The sequence below is a fragment of the Lactuca virosa genome, chromosome 8, assembly GCF_052849685.1.
Source record: "Lactuca virosa cultivar CGN04683 chromosome 8, Lactuca_virosa_CGN04683_v6, whole genome shotgun sequence".
Taxonomy (NCBI): Eukaryota; Viridiplantae; Streptophyta; class Magnoliopsida; order Asterales; family Asteraceae; genus Lactuca; species Lactuca virosa.
The window spans coordinates 253,747,974-253,773,342 of record NC_136433.1 but is presented as its reverse complement, the minus strand read 5'-3'; the positions used below and the strand labels follow the sequence as shown (position 1 = coordinate 253,773,342).

At 36.6% G+C, this 25,369-nt stretch overlaps 1 protein-coding gene across 7 annotated transcripts; it reads right to left on the bottom strand.

Annotated features, from left to right (window-relative positions):
• Positions 1–20,936: 20,936 nt before the first annotated feature.
• On the bottom strand, positions 20,937–25,206 carry LOC145132647 (ATP-dependent DNA helicase PIF1-like). Of its 7 annotated transcripts, none has more exons than XR_013718170.1 (11): positions 24,179–25,206; positions 23,967–24,031; positions 23,704–23,822; positions 23,538–23,617; positions 23,373–23,448; positions 23,067–23,250; positions 22,546–22,655; positions 22,333–22,435; positions 22,220–22,239; positions 21,249–21,630; positions 20,937–21,174 (listed from the first exon to the last, which is right to left on the bottom strand). XR_013718170.1 is itself a non-coding variant. In XM_079067517.1 (10 exons), exons 8-10 carry the CDS (start codon positions 22,340–22,342, stop codon positions 21,169–21,171), a joined length of 357 nt encoding a protein of 118 aa, XP_078923643.1. In that variant the 5' UTR covers positions 22,343–22,435; positions 22,546–22,655; positions 23,067–23,268; positions 23,373–23,448; positions 23,538–23,617; positions 23,704–23,822; positions 23,967–24,031; positions 24,179–25,205; the 3' UTR covers positions 20,937–21,168. The 7 variants fall into 7 exon arrangements, 4 of the variants coding, with proteins under 4 accessions (XP_078923643.1, XP_078923640.1, XP_078923642.1 ...); XR_013718171.1 differs by having other exon boundaries at positions 21,249–21,589; XR_013718169.1 differs by lacking the exon at positions 22,220–22,239.
• Between the last annotated feature and the right edge of the window lie 163 nt (positions 25,207–25,369).

Here is a 25,369-nt window from a genome sequence, read left to right as displayed (position 1 = left end):
TCGATTCTGCATTTGAATTGTTGAATCGAGTGTTATTCTCATCAATTCGATTTGATTCATCCAGTGTGTTTTCAAATTCTCAAATATTTTCAAACTTCTCAAAATCATCTTCCGTACAACAATGGCGAGTTTCAATCTCAATTCAATGACGTCGTTTTCTCATCTGTTAGGATCATCAACCAAAATTCCAATGCTAATCCCTGAATACTATGATCAGTGGGCTGATCGTATGCAGGATTATCTGAATGGTCTTGATGAAGAATTATGGACTTGTATCACTGGAAGTGTTAATGCTCCAATGAATGTTCAACCAATCAGATCTTCTTCCACAAATTATGGTGTTGATAATCAATCTGATCGTCTGAAGAAACTGGAGAAGAGGTGTCTGAGGGAACTGCGAGGTGCTTTGCCTCCAGTTGTTTACAATTACTTTAGGAGTTGTACAACTGCAAAGGAGATCTGGAATAATCTGAAAGACAAGTTTGAAGGAAGTGAGAAAACGAAAATCAATTCAGTCAAACAGTGTTTGGTTGAGCTGAAAGATTTCAGACAAAAGGAAGGTGAAACAATTGAAGTATACTACGATCGACTGAACGAGTTAATCTATCGTTGTAATCGCTATGGAATTACAAGGACTTCAATGGAATTCAATCTTATCTTTGTAATGGGGCTTCGAAAAGAGTGGAGGAGTGTGAGTATGATGGTGAAGAATCAGCAAAGTTTTGATACATCAACTCTCAATGATCTGTACAATCAGTTGAAAACACACGAAACTGAAGTAATTGAAATAGCTGAAGAAACAAAGCAAAATTTGGGAGGTCCAATGGCACTTGTGTCGAAAATATCTGAGAAAGAAGCTGATAATGGTAATTCTGAGGAAGAAGAAGGATTCATCATGAATTCGGATGATGAGGCAATTGCTTTCTATTCGAATAATCGTGTTAAGAAATTTTTCAAAAAGTCGTTCAATTCGAAGACTAAGCTTGCTGAGGTGAAAGGAAGTTCTGTGAGTAAAAATGTTGTTGAGGAAAGAAAGAAAGTTGAGAAGCAAGATTCGAAGATAGCTGAAGGAAAGGAAGAGAAGAAGCTGAAAGGTGATGCTGGAATAGATTGTCATTATTGCAACTGTGCGAATCATCTTGCAAATGACTACATGCTTCGAAAGAAGGATGAGAGGAAGAATAAAGTCAAGGATGAGGCATATTATGCAGAGAAGCTGGAAAAGGTTCGTGCAAAAGCTAAAAGTTTGTCATTAGTTGCAAAAGGTGAGAATGAGGAAGAAGATGGAACTTATCAGATCTGGTCATCCGGGTCAGACGATGAAGAAATGAGGAATCTGACACATGGAGCGATGTATGCGAAAATAGAGGAGGATTCAGAGGATGAGGAATTCGAAGTGAGAGGATAATGCTTCGTATCCAAAGTGGCTGATAAATCTCCAATGACAACAAAGGTACGTAAAATTCTCGAATCCTTTAATATTCCTACACATGCTTATGATTCTGAACTAATTTCTTTTGATGAGACGGTTACTTATTTTGATTCAATTGTTGTGTCTGCTAGCAATGAGGCCAACAAGTTGTCAATGGAGTTGTTAGAGGTCAAAAAGAGATTAGACATGAAAATAAGCAAAATTGAATGCTTAGAATTACAAATAACGAATATAATGTGTGATAGGGATTCGTTGTCGAGTGATGTTAAACTTTTGTTGGCACAAAGAAACATCTATTGTAATTCTGCTAAACGACTTTATAGCAAATTAACTGATTTACATCATTCCAGTGATATAAGTAAAGAGCAACATAGAAAATTACTACCTTTTCTAGCATTCGAAAGAGCCAAGGTAGACAATATTTCGTATGATTGTGAGAAAATAATTGTTGATTTTGACAAAGTTCCTGATGATAGATATAAATATGGAATTGTCAAAATTGATGAATGTCTTGATGCGAATGAATTAGTTAACATAGTGAATGAAACTTTGAGTAAATATGAACAAATTCACATTTTGAAAAAGACTGAGAATTCAACATCTGATTCTCAATCTAATTTTGCTGATATTGAAGATAATTCTGATAATATTAGTGAAATTAGCGAACTTGAGGATGTTGATTGTTCTTAGTTGTCTGTTGTTAATGTTTCATCAACATCTAAAGGGAAAGAAAAAGTTAAGGATTTGATGGTTGAAAATGAAACTGATATACCCTCAACTTCGAAAGTTTGTGATATGGACTTCGTGGATGTCAAAGATAGTCAAACTGATGATAGTGATGATGAAAAAGAAGAGAAAATTTCAAAGGAAACAACTCCTTCAAAGAAAGCAGAAATTCCTCGAATTGTGGTTGATCAAGTGTATGGTGATACACAAAAGTTCGAAAAAGTAATAAATGAAAAAGGTGAACATTATCTTGAAACGAATACAGTGGTTTATCCAAATTTCAAATGCACAGATGATGTCATTTTTCCAAATCAAGTTTTCGTGACTACTGGTAATGTTGAAAATATCAAACCAGAATTAAAGAAGTTGGTTGAAGAGGATAATTCAAAAACAACTGACAAAGGTTTTTTCGCAAATCAAAGCACAGTTGAAAACAACTTAACAAAGAATTCATATGTGTTTCAACGTCAAAAGCCACAAAGACAATGGGTTGAAAAATCAAAAATTGAAAAAGAATTTTCAAAACAAGTTGTAAAGGAAAATGAAAAGGTTGTCAAACTAAACTCTAAGGAATTTAAAGACCAAATTGACAAATTTTCGAAGGAAAACAACGTTTCAAAAAGACAAGCAAGAAAGAAAATATTTTGGCAAAATATTGAGTCTCAAAAGATGTCTGAATCACAATCACCCAAAAATGTTTTCAAAGCTAAAAATCCCTCTTTTTCAACCAAAAGACAACTTTTCTCTCAAACAACACATTCAAGGTCTGAAGTGAATAATCAAACAAAGTTTTCGAATGTTTCTAAACCAAATTTTTCAAAAACATCAAATTCAAATCAAAAAAAAATTTCAACGTCAACATTTTAAATCAACAGTTGATACGTCTTATAGTCAATCTTTTATAACAAAACCAAAAGTTGATTTTGTTCCTCAAAAGCCAAATTTTCCTAATCATACGAAGAAAGAAAATTTGAAAACTTCAAGAGAAAAGGAATAACTTCAAGGAAGAACATTGATCATTGGCTTGAAGGTAAAGGAAAGATGTATCAGTTGAATACATTTTCTAAGGAGCAAATTCACGAAGCATATGAGAAGTATGTGAATACATCATCAAATGGCAGTTCATCATCCAAGGATTCGAACATATCTGTCAAGGCTTGGAAACCTATAATAAAAGCAAAGAATGTCCATTCACAAACTCAAAATTCGAAGGGTAATGTCAGTGAACATTCGAAACCAACAAAAACTTATGTTTCGATCCCTTTAAATGAATATGTGAACTTAATTGATAGTTTCAAAACAAAAGTTTGTGATTGGGTTAAATTTTCTTCCTTCCATTCAAAATTGAAATCTAATTTCCAAGGACCCAAAAAGCCTTGGGTACCTAAATTTTTCCACTGATTGAAGGTACTATGTGACGAGCAATATGATAACAAATGGTACATTGATAGTGGTTGCTCTCGTCACATGACTGGGAAGAAGGAGAATTTACGAGATTTTCGAAGTCTCAAAAATGCTGGAGTAGTGAAGTTTGGTAATAATCAAAAGTGTCAAGTCAAAGGATATGGGAAGATTACGAATGGACAATTCGCAGTAAACAGGGTTGCATATGTTGAAGGTCTTCAACATAACTTGATCAGTGTTTCTCAACTTGTTGTGGGCACTGGCAATCAAGTTCTTTTTAATGAAGAAGGCAGTGTTATTTCGAATGTTAACACAAAAGAAGTATTACTGAAATCCAAAAGGAAAGGTGACATGTTCACTCTGGATATCAATCCGATAGTAGGGAAACCTGCTATATGTCTTCTTTCGAAAGCAACAGCAGACTTAAGTTGGCTCTGGCATCGAAGACTTTCTCATCTCAATTTTCGAAACATCAATAAACTTGTGGTACAAGATTTGGTAAGAGGTTTACCTGTACTTAAATTTGACAATGATTCTTTATGTGCAGCTTGTGAAGTTGGCAAGCAACATAAACAAGGTCATCCAATAACAATAGATTCGAAAATTGTTGCTCCTCTGGAGCTTTTACATATTGATTTGTGTGGTCCTTCGACTGTTTCAACTCTCAACAAGAAACGGTATATTTTAGTTATTGTCGATGACTTTTCCAGATTTACGTGGGTTTATTTTCTCAGGCTTAAATCCGAAGTTGCACAAATCATGATTGATTTTATCAAAAAGATGGAAACGACATTGAAGAAGATTGTTCGAAAAATTAAGAGTGATCATGGAACTGAATTTAAGAGCAAGGTCCTTGATTCATTTTTGGTGGACAAAGGGATTTCGCATAACTTTTCATCTCCATACACACCACAACAAAATGGTGTTGTTGAACGAAGAAATAGGTCTCTATGCGAAGCGGCAAGGACTATGTTGGCATATGCAAATCTTCCACACTACCTTTGGGCTGAAGCAGTTTCAACCGCATGTTTCACTCAAAACAGATACTTCATTCATCGTCGATTTAATATTACTCCATATGAAATTCTCAACAATCGAAAACCTAACGTCAAATTTTTCCATGTTTTCGGATGTAGGTGTTTCATTATGAATCTCAAGGATCATCTTTCGAAATTTCAAGCAAAAGCCGATGAAGGGATATTTTTAGGATATTTGCATAATTCAGTGGCATATCGTGTGTTGAACAAACGAACACGAAAAGTTGAAGAAACTTTTAATCTTACCTTTGATGATTACTATATTAAACAAACAAAATCACAGTTTGAAAATCATCCTATTTTGAAAGAAATTCAAGATGAATCTGAAATTTCACAAACCTTCGATATTGATTATGATTTAATTTTTGGAATTTCAGATCATGCTGTTGATGCTGAGACAAAAGCAAATGATAATCATCTCTCAGAACTAACAAAACTCAATGATGAATCAACATCAACTTCTCCAGATAAGGATGCTAGTATGCAAAACAGTCATGTGGAGGGGGAGCAATTGGCTTCGAATACTCTAAATGAGGAGGAACATTCTTTCGAGGGGGAGAATGAAAGAGTGAATGCTGATGTTGAGGGGGAGCATCATGTTGAGGGGGAGCATTTAGAAAATATTGAGAATAATAATGAGTTTGATGATGTTTGTTCGATTGCAGGTTCAGAGAATGAAGATATATACAAAGATGCTCCTTTGGAATTTGATCCAGCATATCCACCAATGGAAAAAATGGACAAAAGATCATCCGAAGGATCAAGTAATTGGGAATCAACAAGAGGGAGTTTTAACAAGAGCTCAAATTCGTGCAAAGAATGAGGTATTGAATACTCATCAAGAATTTTGCATGTTCAATGTTTTCATCTCTAAAATTGAACCAAAAACAATTAAGATTGCAATGGAACACTCAGATTGGGTTGTTGCAATGCAATCTGAATTATCTGAATTTGAAAGAAACAAGGTTTGGAGATTAATTCCTAAACCTGAAAATGTTTCGATTGTCGGGTTAAAATGGATTTTCAAAAATAAGACCGACAAAGATGGAAACATTGTTCGAAACAAAGCTAGACTTGTTGTTAAAGGATATTCACAACAAGAAGGAATCGACTATGAAGAAACTTTTGCCTCTGTCGCAAGACTCGAGGCGGTTCGTATATTTCTGGCTTATGCAGCTCACAAAGATTTTGATGTTTATCAAATGGATGTGAAGTGTGCATTTCTAAATGGAGAGCTTGAAGAAACTGTTTATGTGGAACAACCCCCAGGTTTTGTTAACGAAAAATATCCTAATCATGTTTATGTTTTAGATAAGGCAGTTTATGGTTTGAAACAAGCACCACGAGCATGGTATGCAACTCTTACATCATTTTTGAAACAATCTAAATTTAAACAAGGATCTGTTGATCCCACATTATTTCGAAAGAAAGTGGGGAATCATCTTATGCTTGTTCAAATTTATGTTGATGATATTATTTTTGGCTCAACTGACCCTGCATTATCTAGAGAATTCAAAGATTTGATGAAAAGTAAATTCGAAATGAGCATGATGGGAAAAATCAATAATTTCCTTGGACTGAATATTCGTCAAAACAGAGAAGGGATTTTTATAAATCAGGAAAAATATACGAAGAATTTGCTAGAAAAGTTTGGATTGACGAATAGCACGAAGTTAAGAGTTCCAATGGCTACGGGCATAAAGTTGACACCATCTTTAGATAAACCTGCAGTTGACATCACTCTTTACAGAAGCATGATTGGTTCATTACTTTATCTTACAGCAAGTAGACCTGGCATCATGTTTTCTGTGTGTAATTGTGCTAGGTATCAGTCTAATCCACGAGAACCACATCTCACTGCTGTGAAGAATATCTTTCGTTATCTAAAAGGAACAATTTCATTAGGATTGTGGTATCCTTCGAAAACTGGATTCTTCGTACAAGCATATTCGGATGCAGACTTGGGTGGATGTAATCTTGATCGAAAAAGCACAAGTGGTGGATGTCAATTTCTTGATGGCAAATTGGTGAGCTGGCAGTCGAAAAAACAAACATGCGTATCAATTTCAACAGCTGAAGCAGAATATGTGGCTGCTGCTGCTTGCACTTCGCAAATAATATGGATTCAAAGTCAATTGCGTGATTATGCAATAAATATGAAAAAGATTCCATTATATTGTGATTCTCAAAGTGCAATAAGAATTTGTCATAATCCTGTACAGCATTCGAAGACTAAACATATAGCTCTTCGTTATCATTTCATCAAGGATCACGTGGAGGATGGGAATATTGAAGTACATTTCGTGAAAACAACTGATCAGTTAGCTGATATTTTCACGAAAGCGTTAGACGAAAAATCCCTTGTAAAAATTATAGAAGGACTTGGAATGATCGATGGAAATTCTATTCCATGCGAAAAAGGAGATTGATGGCTGACTAGAAATGATTCAGAGGCGCAGAATAACAGACAAAGAAAAAGCATTCAGCGTTCAGAGGTTACTGTTAAAAGTCAACGCTTCGACCCCTTTGAATTCGTACATTTGTTACTTATTTTCAGGGTTGATTCAGAGGTTACTGTTCAAAGTCAACGCTTCGACCTCTTCGAATTCGAACATTTGTCAATTATCAGGGGATGATAAAATTTCGTGGTTTTGCAACAAGTACAGTATATTTTCAATTTTCGAAAAATCAAAATCCAAAAAGATTTTCTTTTGTTTTGTCATTTAATTTTCGAAAAATCAAAAATCCAAAAAGATTTTCTTTTGTTTTGTCTTTTAATTTTCGAAAAATCAAAATCCAAAAAGATTTTCTTTTGTTTTGTCTTTCCAATTTTCGAAAAATCAAAAATCCAAAAAGATTTTCTTCTGTTTTGTCTTTTCAATTTTCGAAAAATCAAAAATCCAAAAAGATTTTCTTTTGTTTTGTATTTCCAATTTTCGAAAACTTCAAAACAAAAAAATTATTTTCATTTTTTGTATTTTGTTGCAGGACATCATGAAGATATAAGATAGGTTATGCTAGCAGTACTGGGGTCAGGTACATTTTTTTGTATAAATTGATAAATTTTTAGTTAATTCGAACTAGTTAGGTTGTCCCTAGAAGCATGCTGCTGTATGTCGTCCAAAGCCTCCATGACTCAATGTGTGTGTATGAAAGCCTTAATGAAATTTTTCATACGAATATTTCCTCCCAATCAGGCTTATATTCACATTAGTCTCTGAGCAACCTGACTCTTCTCAAAATGAGTTAAGAGTTTACTGTTTGGTCCAAATACAACAGAGGTACTTTTCGTGTCTTAAAACAATCTTTTTCATCAATAAAATTCTTACACGATCACACACAAAGACATATGTCCAAGAGGTCTCTGATCAAACCAATCGAGACTTAGACATATCAAAAATATGTGTTTATGATCTGACATCATGAGACCGTGATGAAAGTGAAACCCAATTTTCAACATCCTTTTAAGGAATTAACGGGGAACATGGTTCCAGATTTTCACGAAACTTTTGTTTCAGTACCAAAATTCGAAACTCCAAATCATATTCATTTCGAATGAGTAGTCTTGATCAAACATTCGAAACCCACGATGTTTGTTACCCAACAAGATCCAGCACACAAATTTTTTTCATGAATATGATTTCCGTGTGAGTTTCATTCGAATGTCCTTGTTAGTTTAAAAAAAAAATTCAAAACCAACTTGTCACTGACTACACTGGTCAAACAAGTAATTTATGTTACAATTTCTCACCTTATGTTTAGGATGACATGTAACAAAATTTTTAACATACCCACGAAGCATTCGAAAAGAAACCCTTTGATACTTATCAACAAGTATTCGATTGTAATTCATGGGAACCCACACAAGCTATTGATCATTTCTCTTAATGATTAATGAAGTAATCTTTGCCCGGGATTTAATCTGCTTTTGTGTCAATGGTTTGACATCACATTATCCCATATTTTTCTTATATTTGTTTCTCATCTATATTCTTTGGAACACTGCACTCACGAAATCCTTGAGGTTCTGAGTAATACCAACTCAGGCTGATGATTTCGAACTTCTGGCGTATGACTTCGCTTTCCACCCAAAAGTGCAAGAGCCTTGCTTCCATCCGAAGAGTCATAACGGTTACAATTATCTTGGGGATTACAATGCAGGCTGTCTATAAATGACGTATGGTATTCTGTCCGATTTTCAAGGAGAAGTGACAGTTACTTTTTGACGCATGGCTACCTTTCCGTAGTAATGGTCCGATTTTCAAGGTGCCACGTCAAATCTCATTAAATGCATCCCGCTTCAAATTCAAAATTCAGGGTTACATATAAAAGGGGATTCAAGGGTTCATTCTCTGTTTACGCGATCAAAACAAACAAATTCCCAAATTCTCTGTACATCAAAAGTCTTCAAACCCTAACAATGGCAACTTATGCTCATGTTGATTTTCATACCACTGAAGATGCTTCTTCCTTACCAATAATGAAGATTCAAGCAACAAACTACTACTCGGAGGGTGATGTTTCTCAGTACCCGGAGGAATTAAAGATGCTCATTGTTGCTTTGAAGAACTCGGTTTTGGCTAAAGCAATGTTCAACTCTTTCTTTGTTCCATTATCCTGGCTTTCTCAAGCAGGATCAACTGCGACATATAACAAAGCATCTGATACGATTACTTTTCATTTGGTTAACGACAAAAAGGTCAGGCTAACCAAGAAACTATTTTGCCAAATTCTTGATATTCCGAATTCGCCTCCTTATGTTTCATTTACTTTTCCACAAATCGTTCACATGTTTAATGAGATGGGATATCAGCCACCATTGTCCAAGATTAGTGATTTTAAGAAATCTGGAATTTCTTATTTGGTATTTTCTTACGATGTTTGACTGGGAGATCAGCTGGCCTTGATAAAGGAAGAATGGAGGCTTATGTCATGGTTGTTGGCATCTACTATGATCTTCAAGTAGATTATTCTACACAACTATGGAAGGAATTTCAAAAAGGAATAGAACATACGAATGCTACTCAAGGCATTTCGTGTGCAAGATACTGGAGTTTGATTTTACAACACTTTTACAATAAGGAAAGGAATTCTGGTACCTAATGATGAAGAAAAGGCGGTTTTTCAGTCATATCACTATCCGAAGGAGGTTACTGATACTGCAGATGTTTTTCCTACAATTGCTCGTATTCCAGATGAGATGCTTAAGAGAGTTGATTCTTCGAACCCGGTATTAGTGGCTTATATAAAGACAATTGATTCTTCAATCGAAACTGGTGTTTTACTGGGAGGAGATGATAAGAAAACCAAGAAGTCGAAGAAGCATGACACAGAGTCCAAATCTTCGAAATCTCCAAAGAAGAAGCCTGAGATTATTGAAGTGTTTGTAGCTGAGACTCAAGTGATTGAGCCTATTCTTGAAGAAACACAAGAGACTGTAATCATTCCTTCGAAGACTGGAATGATTCAAAGAATCAAGATGAAGTCTACCCATAAACTCAAGTCTACTACACAACAAATGGTTCGAAAACCTCAAATTACTCATCCAGGTGTGTTAATTAGAGAAGTGCCAGCACCTGTTTCTCCGTTGTCAAAGAAACGAAGGGCTGAGGATATGGCAAAACGTTTGTCCAAGAAGAAAAAGAGGAAGACTCGAAAGCTGGTGATTTCTACTGAGTCAACTGAAGATGATGAAGAACGAATTCCTGAAACTCCTGAACCAACTCTTCATGATCAGATTTCGACTCCTGAGCAAACACTCATTATACCACCCGAAGATTCGATTACCAAGTCAGTTTCTCAGGCGGTTCGAACTTCAGGCGTCCCTGCACACGTATCTGATACGGATGCAAATGTCGATATGGGTGAAGGAAGTTTGAAAAATGCAGCTTCAGGTCATGATACTTCTACTCCATTATCCACTACTCCTCTTACTTCCACCACACATTCCCCAACATTCGAACATATTCTTGATCAACCTTTTACTTCCATTTTTTCTTCACAATCTACTGATCCACCAAAATCAACTTCCCCTACTCAAGAAAACATTTTTATGGAAACAGAGACTGATCATGAGGGGTTTGGAGGAACGTTTGAAGATTTGGAGTTTCATGACGAAGAAGAGCAGTTTCCAGATCACATGCTGATGACCATGAAGCAGTTTAAGATTTTAAATCAAAAATTGAATTCTGTCATTCAATCCCAAGCAGATCTAGGCGTTGGTTCGTCTGTTTCAAGTATAGAAGTTGATTCGTTGCTGAAGGTGTTTGAATCTCGAATTATAAGTAAAGTATCGGGGATGCTTAAAGATTTTGAATCTCGAGTTTTGGAGAAAGTTGATCTCGCTGATCAAAACAATGAAATTCGCATCAATTCTCAAACTTCGAACTTTGCTAGTGATTTGAAAGATTTGAAGAATGTAGCAAAAGAAAGACATGTTCTTTTCGTTCAAGATGTGAAGAAAGTACGAGAGGATGTAAACTTGCAGATTCACGAACTTTGTGAAGATATGCAAAGAGAAATAGCCACAATTCAACAAGATTATGCATCCTTGAATCAAAAGGTTGATATAATTTGTGATGCCGTCACCAAATTTGTTAAGCTGTATGAAAGTTTGAGTCCTCAAATAACTCAACTTTCAACATCTGAAAGTGCAAGCTTTGAAGAAGTGCTTAAGTTGCTTAAGGAGTTAAAAGAGATTTCTGATAGGCTGGTTTTTTCTCCATTGATTACTCCTGAATTTTTGTCTCGGAAGTTTATCCAATTCGAAGCCATCCTTAACAAACAACTTGCTCCTCTCTTTCGCATATCAAGTCTTCTTCCGACCACAAATGCCCCACCTGTTTTCACAGGGGTGCAAGGGGGAGAAAGGAAAACTAGTGAATCGAAGACTAGTGGAGAAGATGCGAAAGTGGTGGGAAAAGTCTTTTCTTCGAAAATCCCTACAACAAAGCTAGTAATAGTTTCGGATGGGATGGTGACTTCAACAGTCGTAACAACATTACCTATTACAAGAACTTTTTCGAAAGGGATTGTAATTGGTAAATCTTCAAAGACTGGTGGGAGTGGTTCAAATCCAAAAGAGGCAATTGACAATCCAGCATTGAAAGACAAAGGGAAATCGATTGTTGTCGAAAAGTCAAAAGAAGAAAAGAAAGCTGATGCGGAAGCCGACATCGAAAAACTCATAATAGTTCAAAGCATAATGGCTCAGCGTGTTAATGATCCGAAGGGAATGGATAAAGGGGATCCAACGAAACACTATAACTACGAAACAATCGAGGCCACGGTTGCATTCAATCACATGTATTCATTTGAAAAGAAACCAAAACAAAGCTATTTGGTCACGAATACTGATGCAAGCCAGTTGGATTTCCCGATAAACGAAATGATGTTTATCATGCCTCAGTTCAAGGCGGAAGGGAATTTTAAGGGGAAAGATGAAGGTACACACATGAAAATTCGTTTTCATGCTGTTCTTGGTAAAGCCCCTGAAGAAGTGTGGTCATTAATCAAAATCAAGAAGGTGATAAGTATGAAAAGGGATGTGGTTTTCGAAAACACAGTCCAAAATTTTAAATATGTGGTTGCCAGGGCAGATGGAAAAATTTGCGAATTCACTGTTGCAGATTTTCCATTAATGAACTTGTATGATCTTATACAAGTTGCATTACTTTTGAAAGATAAATCCTTTTCATTCCTTCAAAACACAGAACCAGAAGAATTCAAGCTTGGAGTTGCTCACATCAAAATTTTTATCGAAAATTACTATGAGTGTTTGGCACTTACTCATGTGGAGTTAGCTACGGCTAAAGGAATGGAAATAACAGCTCCAATGGCTCCTTCGAAGACACAAGCAGAATTAAAGAAGTATGCTGATGGTGAAATATGCCTGAAACCTTTTGGAATTGTCTTCGCAGGAAAAGACAAAGCTGGTAAGTCAAAGCGTTTTCTGTTTCAAGCATGCGAAGTGGAAAGATACTCAACTTCTCAATATACGAACTTAATTGTTCGTATGAATCATTGCAAGAAGAATAATGAAGGAGATAAGAAAGAGTTGAAGAAGATTATCTCATGGTATACAGAGATTCGAAGGGTGTTGCTGTATTCCATTACACTTCTTACAAATTGAAGACTTCGACTATTATTACAAAGGGGGAGATTGTAAGGGTCGAATAGTTGTAATTAGTCGAAGTATGTTTTGTACTCTTCGAATATTTTGTAATGCATTTTACTAAGGCACTTATGTTCGAAGAGTTAGTGTCAAAGCCTTAGTATATTTTTTGTACGCTTTCAGTTCCCTATATATAGGGTTATTTACTAGAGGTAGATAAGAATTTTTACATATTTGTCTCTTTTACTCTATAAAGAATTGAAAGCGTAATAGAGCATAACAGATCATATTTACATTCTGTGTTCAAATCTCGCATTCATACTTGAATTCATACTCTGATTAATTCATTACTCGATTCTTTGATTCATCATAAAGACACCCTAGGATATGGAAAACACTTTGATTCAAGTGTTAGAAGTACAAAGGGTTGCATCTAAGGGGTGTAGGGCCTCACATAGGAGTTTACGGCCCAAATGGTAATACCCCCATGAGTTTACGGCCCATGGGTTTACGGCCCAATGAGTTTACGGCCGTAAACTCATGGTATCTTGTACCATTTTGTGTGTTTAAGGTCCTATAATCATCTCGGAAGTGTTCTAGGCTTAGTTTCAAGGCTTAGGAAGGTGTTTGTGGCAACTTTGCACCAATCATTAGGGTTTACGGCCAAGGGAGATTGCCTTGGCCATAAACACCCTTTGTTCTTGATTTCTTTGTGTTTTAAGGTCTTACAAGTTAATAGGAAGTGTTCTAAGTTCAAGTCTAAGCCTTAGGAAGGAGTGGTGGCACAAATGCACCACTTATGAGTGTTTACAGCCCAAGGAGATTGCCTTGGCCGTAAACACCATATGTTCTTGAGTTCTTGATGATTTCAAGGTGTAAACTAAGTGATTTAAGCATGAAAACAAGCTAAGGCAAGTGTACTTACAAGATAGAAGCTTGATAGGGTGTTTAAGGTCCAAAAACACTAGTGTGTGTTCTTGGTGTTCTTGGTGAAATGAAGAACACTTGATGATCTAGATCAAAGAGATGAATTTGTGGATGGATTCAAGGATGAATCATGAAGAAGTGATGTATAACACATAGAAGGAATGATTTACTTACATTTTTGGAAGATTGGAAGCAAAAAGTCTCAAGATCCTTGGGAGAGAATTCCGAAATTCTTGGGCTTGAAATGTGAAGAATGAGGGAGAAATGAAGAAAAATCATGTATATAGCATGAGTTTACGGTCACCGTGTGTTTATGGCCGTAAACTCACATGGTGTGGCCGTAAACTCCACATGATGAGGGTTAGGGCTTGTTTGATATGTTACAACTTCAATTGACACTTCCTTTCACTTATTCCTTTGATGTGTTAAGCTCAGAATGCTCAAACAGACTCAAAACAGTGCTAAAAGTTAGCAGAAATAAGTCTGACTGTGATTGAGTTGAACAACTGTACAAGATAGAAATTTCGGGTTGTCACATGTTTTTACTTGAGGGAAACTTCTTTCTAGCAAATCGCTTAGGGTTTGACACCATTAAAGTGAAATCTTCGTTTGAGAGCTCATGCTCAGAGTGATCTGATCCAGATCCGTCATCAGTCATTGTCTTGCCCTTTGCAACCAAGGCTAAAGACCCCATTCCAGAAACCACCTTCACTTCTTTCGTCACTTCACTCTCGCGTGCCTTCAGAATACCCACAAGCTTCGCAAGAGTATAGTTCTTGAACTGTTCGTGTGCTTTAACAGTTGACACTACTGCCTTCCACTCTGATCGCATTCCATTCATGAACGTGACCTTTTGCTCAATCAGTTCACGTCATATTCCATGCTTCATCATTTTGCTGAGAAGATGATTATATCGATTGAACGTGGCAGTCAATGTTTCTTCAGGCTTTTGAATGAATTCGCCAAACTCTGATAGCAAGAGCGTTTGAGTCGAATGCTCTAGATCTGTGTCTGTGGAGTAGAGCTCTCTCAACCTATCCCAAATGGCCTTCGATGTGTCACAAGAGCTCACGAGACGGAAAGTATCTTCTTGCAAAGCGAATCTAATGATTCTCATTGCTTTAATATTGCTCATGAGTTTGTCTTTCTCGTCTTGAGGCACGTCCTTCACATCAAGGAGCAGTTGGTTGTATTCTCTCTGGGTTTTGATTTTTCTCTTGGTCTCTGTGTGAACAAAAGGACCTAGAGTGATTGCCTCCCAAATCAGATAACCATTATCTTTTGAGCCTAGAACATAATCTTCAAAGTGCATCGCCCAGACTTCATAAGGAAAAAGAATTTGGATTCTGGTTGTTGATCCAATGCTGCTTGAGATATTCAAGGATTGATGTTTGAATCCTCGTTTTGCATGGTGAATAACCTTTTGATATCTGTAATGAATCATACGTGTAAACAAGGATTGTTTATAGGGTAATATTAAGATCTCTTGGAGCCGTCAAAATAACAAAGAAGACAACTGAGTTAGATCCTATATTAACAAAAACCCTAAAACTCTATAAACAGAAGAGATGCGTATAGATTACACGGTCTCCTGCTCTGATACCAATTGATGAAAATAAAACCTTAAAGATCGAAAAGATTCAAACAGATAAGTAACAAGAACACGATATTGATCAAACTGGTGCTGAATGATTAATAGTCACGCCTCAGAAGAACTCGATGAAGAATAACTTCTGTAGAGGCATAAAATAGGGTCACAAAGATAATATCAGAGTTAATCTAAACACGATGCATGCATGCACCTTATATACTCTAACCCTAGCAATAAATACGAGTGGACAGGCCCAACTCGTTTATACAAACGGACTAAACAAAACAGGCCCAATGACGCAACACTAAATACTTAACAGTAGTGCTTGTACTCATCCAACCACAAGATAATTGTCAAAGTTTTAAAATAATTGTTTTTTTTTATATGATAAACAAAATTGTTTTCAAATTGTTGACTAGAAATTATCTTGATTATGAGTTTAGTTAGATCATAGATTATGTGATAATTTTAGTTTTTAGAAAAATGATCTAGATGAATTTTAATGACCTCCATAACTTGTCCTCAAGTTATGGAAAATGAAAGGTCTCACACATTAAAATCCAATTAAACTCATAAGTTATGATTGTGAAGAGTTTTGACAAGTTTCAAAACTTGCCCTCAAGTTTTAGAATTTGTAAAGTCACACTAAGGAAACTTTAATTCCAAACCCTAGAGTTTTAAAAGTTAAAATTCAACCCTTATACTTTATAATATTATAAGTTTAATTATATATATATATATATATATATATATATATATGTATAAGACAAGTCGGTCTTACCGTTAGTAGGCCTCATTCACGAAGCCAGTCTATAAGGGGGGTATAAGGTTACTGTCTATAAACTGGTAGTTTAATGGGTGTCCACTCTCACCCACTGCTTCCTTGACTGGTGGAGGGTCGTTAGCCGAACGAGTAGGATAGGACATTAATTCACCCTCATTAAAAGTATAATGATTAAAAAATAAAGTAACTAAACTTTTATTAAAATTTCCAATCTTAGTTACTTTAGGAAAATATGAAAATGGTGCTAATCCATGAAATTACACTTTACACCTTGTTAAGTCGTTAGTGGAGTGTGTGGTTAATCGACACACTAATCTGGGACTGACAATGTGTGGCAAAGGGTAACTTGATGTTAATCATAGATCAATGGAGCATGTGTGGTTAACCGGCACATTGATTAGGTGATTTATGACATTGGGTGTACCAAGTTAATTTGCATGGTTATTCACACCTTATTTGTGATCCTCGGCATCCCAGTCACAAACTTGAAGGGCACAATCGATATTTAAACATGCCATTGAAAAATTTCAATGAATCTCAAAGATCTAGGAATTTCAATCCAATTAAAACTTAATAATCTATTTCGTTTTTCATGGTGGAAATTGGTAAATCGCCATTTACCAACCTTCAAATATTTTACAATTGGATTACGACATCCTTTTCGCAATTGTAGAATATTGTGTTGGGTCCTAGACTTAATATTTCATTTGGGTGTAATATTAAGGATTATCATCTAATCTTCTTTTATAGATGTCTATCCCAAGCAATGCTTCCAACCCAATCCCTTCAGGCTCTTTCTCCCTCATGAACCTGTGGGAGGGTCATTTTTGATGGTTCGAACTTCAATGACTGGATTCGAAACATCAGAATGGCTATTCGCTATGCGGACAAAGAATATGTCCTAGATAAAGAGCTCAAAGAGATTGATGTCACCACTGCTACTCCCGAAACTGTGATGGTATATATGAAACTGTGATGGTTGTAGATAACTTAGGAAATAATGTGTTGAATATTGATTCTTCCAATGATTTGGATAAGTCATGCTTGTGGCATTGTCATCTTGGACATGTCAACAAGAAGCGCATAGCCCAACTCCAAAAGGATGGAGTTTTGGAGTCATTCGACTTAAAGTCGGATAACACTTGCGAATCTTGTTTACTTGGAAAGATGACCAAGTCACCCTTCATTGGTACTTGTGAAAGGGGTGAAGGTCTGTTGGATCTCATACACACTGATGTGTGTGGACCATTCAGAACCGCCACAAGGGATGCTAACCGCTTCTATGTGACTTTTACTGATGATTATAGTATATATGGGTATATTTACTTAATCAAGCATAAGTCGGAAACTTTTGAAAAGTTCAAGGAGTTTAAGCAAGAAGTGGGAATCATTTGGGCAGGAAGATAAAGATGCTACGATCCGATCGTGGAGGAGAGTATCTTAGTATCGAGTTCCTTGACTATCTTAAGGAATGTGGAATTGTTTCACAATTGACGCCACCTAGGACACCACAGCTTAATGGTGTCGCTGAGAGGCGCAATAGAACCTTGCTAGACATGGTTCATTCCATGATGAGTCGAGCTTCGTTACCTATCTCATTCTGGAGGTATGCCTTAGAGGCTGCCGCCCATATCCTTAATCTAGTCCCTACCAAAAAGGTTTCCAAAACACCTCACGAGATGTGGACAGGGAAAGTTCCCACATTAGATCACATCAAAGTTTGGGGTTGCGACACTTTTGTGAGAAAAGAAACTCACGACAAGCTCGAACCTAGGAGTGAGCGATGTATTTTCACCGGCTACCCATAGAAATCCTTTGGATATCTCTTCTATAGACCGAGTGACAATGTTGTCTTCGTTGTGAGGAGAGGAGTCTTTCGCGAGAGAGAACTCATAGGCCAAGGAAACAGTGGGAGGAAAATTAACCTTGAAGAGCTTCAAGAGTCAAGCGGTGAAGGAACCTCAAACACTGGCAATCAACCAGAGGAGGAAACTCCAGTTGATCCAATTAACGAGTCCTTACCTCTGAGGCATTCCAGTAGAGTTAGAAATACACCTGAGTTTTATGGTTTCCATATTACTACTGAAGGTGATACATTTATCAGTGATAGCACACTGGTAAATTTGGATGAACCTAACAACTATAAGGAAGCCATGGCAGGCCCCAAGTCTGCAAAATGGAAAGAGTCTATGGACAGCGAGATTCAGTCCATGTATGACAATCAAGTTTGGAACTTGGTTGAAAATGTACCAGGTCGTAAGACGGCCGGGTGCAAATGGATCTTCAAGAAGAAGACCGACATGGATGGGAAAGTACACACTTATAAGGCGTGATTGGTTGCGAATGGCTTTACTCAAACTCCCGGAGTTGACTATGATGAGATCTTCTCACTAGTAGCGAAGATAAAGTCTATAAGGGTTATGCTAGTCATAGCTGCGTTTCATGATTATGAAATATGGCAGATGGATGTCAAAACCGCTTTCCTTAATGGGAAGTTGGCTGAAGATGTTTACATGAGTCAGCCAGAGGGTTTTATCGATACGAAGCACCCTAATAGAGTGTGTAAGCTTGAGAAATCCATTTATGGTTTGATGCAAGCATCTCGCAGATGGAATCTTTGTTTTGATGAGAAAGTCAAAGAGTTTGGATTTTCGAGAAGCGAGGATGAGTCCTGTGTATATGTCAAATCTAGTGGGAGTATAGTGAGCTTTCTGGTACTGTATGTAGATGACATACTGCTCATAGGAAACGATATCCCAACCATGCAGGAGGTTAAGTCCTGGCTTGGGAAGTGTTTCGCTATGAAGGACCTCGGAGAAGCTGCTTATATCCTAGGGATAAGGATATTGAGAAACAGGAGTGAAAGACTAATAGGACTTACTCAAACTACCTACTTGGACAAGGTGTTGAAACGCTTCAGCATGGAGGAGTCCAAGAAAGGTGACTTACCTATCCAAAGCAATACTAAACTGAGTAAGACTCAAAGTCCGAGTACAGAGGCTGAGATAGCATAAATGAGTCGAATACCATATGCTTTCGCAATTGGCTCGATCATGTATGCTATGACTTGTACTCGCTCTGATGTGGCCTTTGCTTTGAGCATGGTCAGCAGATATCAAGGGAATCTTGGTAAAGCTCATTGGACTGCAGTTAAGAACATTCTTAAGTACTTGCGGAGGACTAAGGACTGGGTCCTTACCCTCGGTGGGAGTGATGACTTGAGAGTGATAGGGTATAGCGACGCCAGCTTTCAAACTGACAGAGATAATTTCCGCTCTCAGTCAGGCTGGGTGTTTACCCTGAATGGAGGAGCAGTGACATGGAAAAGTTCCAAGCATGAGACTGTAGCTGATTCAACGTGCGAATCATAGTACATAGCAGCAAGCGAAGCATCGAAGGAGGCGATATGGTTGAAAAACTTCATCGGAGACCTTGGAGTCATTCCATCCATAAAGGAGCCTGTGGAGATTTTCTGCGATAATGAAGGGGCGGTTGCCTTAACCAAGGAACCAAGAGATCATGGTAGATCCAGGCATATCGATAGAAAGTACCATTTCATAAGACATCGAGTAGAAGAAGGGCACCTCGTGGTAAAGGGGATATCGTCAGAGGAGAACCCAGCAGGTCCCCTTACAAAGGGATTGACTAGGGTTAAGCACTTGCAGCATGCGAGGGGCATTGGGCTAACGGACGATATTAGTTTTAGTAATTAGATAAATCGAAACTTGTAATAGCTAAATTGTAATTGACATTTGATGATTAAATAAAAGGAGTTTTATTTATAAGTAAAGTTACTGTCTTGTGCCAATTATTTACTATTGTTTCACTTTGCATGTTTTGACTTCCAGAATAATAAAACTATTCAAACCATCCATAGTCGATCATACGTTGGAAGTAAGTATGAAAGACGACTGTCATGAGTTGGCTTGTAGATTGTCTAAGGAGTTAGACATAGCAAAAGTTTGCTACACCATTCATGAGTGCTTCTGAAATAAGATTTGAGTATTGGAGTTAACCCGCGCTCACCTGAATTACTTCATGGAATTTATCACGAGTAATTGTGAGACGATAATATCATATAATCTTCAAACCAAGATATATGAGTTGTTGACTACGAGTTGGTTGTGCATTGATGGCATGAAAACGCATCAGTAACTTGATGTTATAAAACGTGTTGTTGTGCATGATTTGATGAGTAGTTAGTACAAGCATATAATGTCAAAGTTTATCTGTTCCTTGAGGATTAAAAGTGATCTTGGTCCCCTCGATGATTCTGTTTTGACTATGTGTCGGGACCCGGTCAGAACTAAATTGATGTGTTCAGTTATGTTCTATGTCATACGAATCGGAAATCGGGAAACAAATTCCATGACAATAAGTATGACTATGTTCTATGTGTTTCTCCGCATAGATATCTTGAGAACAGAGGAGTATATGATCCCTTATCTGAAGGACGCGTCACTGACTAGGTTAGAGTTCGACAGCGGCTTTTGAAAGCTTACGATTGTTAAGTCGGATCCTGAAGTCACATTAGTAGCTATAGTTATTAGACTTATCCAAGTGGGAGACTGTTGGATTTGGTGTCTAAGCCCATAACTATAACTGGTATGTACTTGACCCGATTGTAGCATGATCCTTTTGGGTTACCTTCACCGGTGCAATTTGATAGGATGGACTTTTGAGAATAAGGTTATTTATGATTTATTAATATATTACAAGTATAATATATTAATATATGGAATCATATTATTTAATTAGTATTGATCAAGAATTAATTTGAAATTAATTTTGTGGTCAAAAGAGACTAATTAAATACTAGCCGTTTACCCGCGCTAAGCGCCGGACGGCAAAGAGTTTCTTTCGGAAGATAGTTTTAATGTGATGATTAGTTTCCTTTAGACGTGAGCTATTCATTGCGGCCATTTGGTAGACTATTTTGTGTCGAATAATTCATTTCAACGTATAGTTTCTTGCTAGGTACATAGTCATACAATACGACAGAAGTTGAGTCTCTACATTTGGAATTTCATCTAATAGTTCATACTTGATTTTACAATATATAAATAACAACAATCTGCAATCATGTAGTTTTGTACATTTATAACATGTTCAATATATAAACTACACCAATCTGCAATCATGTTGCTTCATCTGCTAGCCCTGCATTAAACATCAAATGAGCATCTAAGATACATATTTGAAGAAATTGTAAAATAATAAGTTGTTGATTGTACCTTGTTAATCACATAAAACTTATTTGTACACAACGTTTGATGTGTAGATTCCATCATTATCAAACGTTTTTTTGGCTTTACTAATACCTTGGTATTGACACGTGATATTCCTCTGGACAACGCCACATAAAGTTGGCCATGTGAGAATACAGATTCTGGCAGATAAACACCTACATTTGGAATTGTTTTTCCTTGAGCTTTATTGATCGTCATAGAGAAACTAAGCTGAATTGGAAATTGCTTTCTCTTTAGTTTGAATGGGAACATCTCATCGTCAGACGAGCATAGAGGAATTCTTGGTAAAAACACTCTTTTTCCAGCATGTTGACCAACAGCTATCTCTGCATCAATGACATTTTGTTGGAAAGCTCGACATATCAATCTGGTGCCATTACATAACTTAGTCATTTTAACATATGAACCAAATATGTATTTTAGTCTTTCCATTGATTGGAATATTAACATATTTTTCTCTTAAAAATAAAAACAACCACACAACGTGCAAAATTAACCAAAACAGCATTGTACTTTTTACATACAATGTTTTATAGCGATTTTTTTTTGAAATAAATTTAGGACAAAAAAATTGAAAGAAGAATCAACATACAAAGGCATCTATTGAAATTCAGATGCATAGCAAGATTCAATCAATTAACTAATACAAAATCAAGAATATATTAAAGAATATTAATATCAATCACCATGTAAATTATAAATAATGACATTGCATGTATCACAGAACACAGATATACTTTTGACTAAATGTTGACCATAATATTTTTTTTTTTCAACTAAAAGCAGTACAATAGTAAAAAAAGAGTTCCTGTTTTATAAGTAGAGGATTTTTGCAAATGTTTTATTCAAGTAAGTTAAGTATGAGTAGTTTACGTGGGTAATTAAAAGAATTAAAAGAATTACTTCAAGTAATTTAATAATTAAAAAAAAGTTACTTTTCAGACATAAACGATTACCTGCTCAAATTTCTTTATCTCTTGAAGACATCAACATATGTATGCTTTCTTTAGTTTAGGAAAAGAACACAGACCAAAAGAGTTGCAAGTAATGAGTAGTAAATATGATGTACCTTCATCCATTTAGTCCAAATTTACATGTATCTTGTAAATGCTTTGCTTAAACTTGGTGATGACTACCCTTTCCACTAATTTAATGACAGCTTTTAATTACTCCTACACATTCACAAAAGAAAATTTTAAGGGTTGAGATGGTTAATACGATTCAGTTTTTAGGATACATAAAAGAAATCCCTAACTACTACATGAAAGAAGGTATGGCATACCTCCATCGGAATACAAATGAGATTTTTTTTATGGCCGATTTCAAGTTCAGCCGGTGAAGATCAATTTCTGCATGGGGACAAAGATAAAACATGAAGGGGACGAAGATCATCTGAAAAACACGCACATGCACACACATAGTTAGAAAGAGGCTATAGAGCGATATCTTGGCTGCAAAAATTGATTTTTGGTCTTTTAATTGAATTCCATCCACCTTCCCGTTGGAATGCTCAAATCCATGTAAACATGGATTTAAAAGACCCCATGGAATTGGAATTTAATCAAAAAACAAATAAATAAATAAAACCCAAAACCCACGTGACCAAATGTATGTCCCAGATTTAGTGTGGCCTTTAAACCACTTTCTGTCTCATCTTGAGATACGCTTTATAGCATATGCAAAAGCATCATGATCCATAAAAAACAAAATCACATTCATTAAGATATGAACTTTTTATCCTGCTTTTTAAAAATTGCAATTTTTGTTTCACTGATTATCATTTTAACAAAATAATCTATTTACCTGGACATCAAAGCTTGCGTGTTCTTCTCTTGCCACTCAAAAAATGGAGCATCTCTAATAAGCCCATGCTTGATGACCTCAGCAAGACCTGGAGCACACAATGTGGCTAATAAAATGCTCCAATCAAGTTTTTTTTTCCCAATTTGTGGTTTATTCCCGTTTTACCCCCGACCGAAGAATCCACCTGGAGTAGCAAATGAAACTATAATCAACAATGAGATGGACATTTACATCTTTTTCACGGATGAGATAAAAAGGTACAACTTTTGTCCCATTCGGGGACACTCTGAGTTTAATGTGTTATACCTGTGCCATAACAAATGTAGGGACACCAATTGCGGTCAGTTTTGGTTAATCCAAACCATAGAACATTCATAGTCATCTGACATTCAGATTTGAAACACATATCGAATGAGCCAAAAAATCGTCTAACTGAATATATTTATAAATGTAGTAAATTACAGCACTTACAAACTTTTAGTCGCCTGTGCAATCTCTGCCAATGCAGTACCATGTGGACCCAAAGGTTCATCATCAGTTGCATCTAATACCTGAGTCAACATCAATGACAAATCTCATGGAAACCAATATAACCATTAAGTCATTAGTAAACGAAAGACTGTCAAATTGATCTTACAACTTATTTCTTTTCTTACGCTTTTGCCTATCATCATAACTATCCAGCCTTTCCTCTTCCTATGCATCCTACTCATCTTCATCAACAATCATCTCTCTCATACTCATCATCTTTTACTTCTGTTTAATCAAGGCCATAAAAATTAGATCATTTGTAATTCCTTTACATCATCACTGCTTTTGATCAAAATAAGATGTAACTGGTAATTGTAAAGAATTCATGAACCTAAAATTAAACTAAACACAATTTTAGACATGCTTTACCTGACATGATGGATAAGAAATTCTCAAAATATGAAGCACTTTTGGTGGAACATAATATGCACTTCCTATGATACCATTATCAGAAAACCCAAAATCAATAAGCTTCATATGAGAATCTTCACTTTTTCACATGAGAAGGAAGCTAAAAAGAAACAATAATATATGTACAGTTCCTATTAACAAATTAAACTCAGAATTTGAATATAAATTACCCGATTGAGCAACATGGATCAACTCTTGCGACTGAGATGCCGATTAGGGCTCGTGTAGGGAAAATGAAGCAGAAGAGCGGTCACAAGAAGGGGGCTGACTGATCAGGAGGCGGCCAAAGAATTCCATACAATTATAGAGGTGGAGATGATCGGTCGAATCGGAACAATCAAAGCAAGAAACCAAAATCGGACCACCGACGACGTTAACACGGTGTTTGCTCAGAGAAGAGGTCATCCGGGTCTTTGATAGGCAAATCGATGATGGTGGAATCGTCTGGACGGTTTCGCGTTACCTTCGGTGTGAGATACCGATTGTGGGTTATCAGTGCGTGTTAGATAAAGTTGAATCAGGTGGGGAGGAGATCTTGAATCAGAAGATATTGGATAATAGAGAATCATCTTTGTCTCCCTCGTTTTCCTCGGTATCACTTGGTGGTGGCAACAACACGATCGCACATATCCCCCAAATTCGCTGGCTGAAAAGCATGTTTCGCCGGAAACCCATCAGCCGAGACCGACGGCCCTACCCGCCATACCTGATTCACATTCGTCATCCCTTTTTTACGCAACTCAACCGTAGAAAAAATCCTCATCACCCCATCAAAGTAATCGGCTCTCGTATCCTTAGCCAGTCAGTGAAGAGATAAAGAGAGAGACGGATGAGTTTTCGTTTGATGGTGGTTGTAGTAATCGGCTCTCGTATCCTTCGCCAGTCAGTGAAGAGATAAAGAGAGAGACGGGTGAGTTTTCGTTTAATGGTGGTTGTAGTAATCGGCTCTCATATCCTTCGCCGGTCAGTGAAGAGATAAAGAGAGAGACAGATGAGTTTTCGTTTGATGGTGGTTGTTGTATGTAGAGGAGATTTGGTTTGATTTGGTGAGTATCGATCGATTCTGAAGCGATTAGGAAGGAGACGGAAAGGAGAGGGTTTCGGTTTCCTTCCGATGGGCGGCTGTTGTGTGTAGTGTTATGGCGGCTGTTGTGTGTAGTGTTGTGTGTAGAGAAGATTAGGGTAACATCTTCGATAAGGAAATACCGTGTATGTAATTATAAGCTTAATAGTACTGTACATGAGGTAATAGGTATTATACCTCTTAATTTTCAAGAAAGAGACAATATGTTTAATAATATAGTAAAGATATGGGGATTAATTATGTAAATCAATGATTCTTGTAGTGTGGGCTAATGATC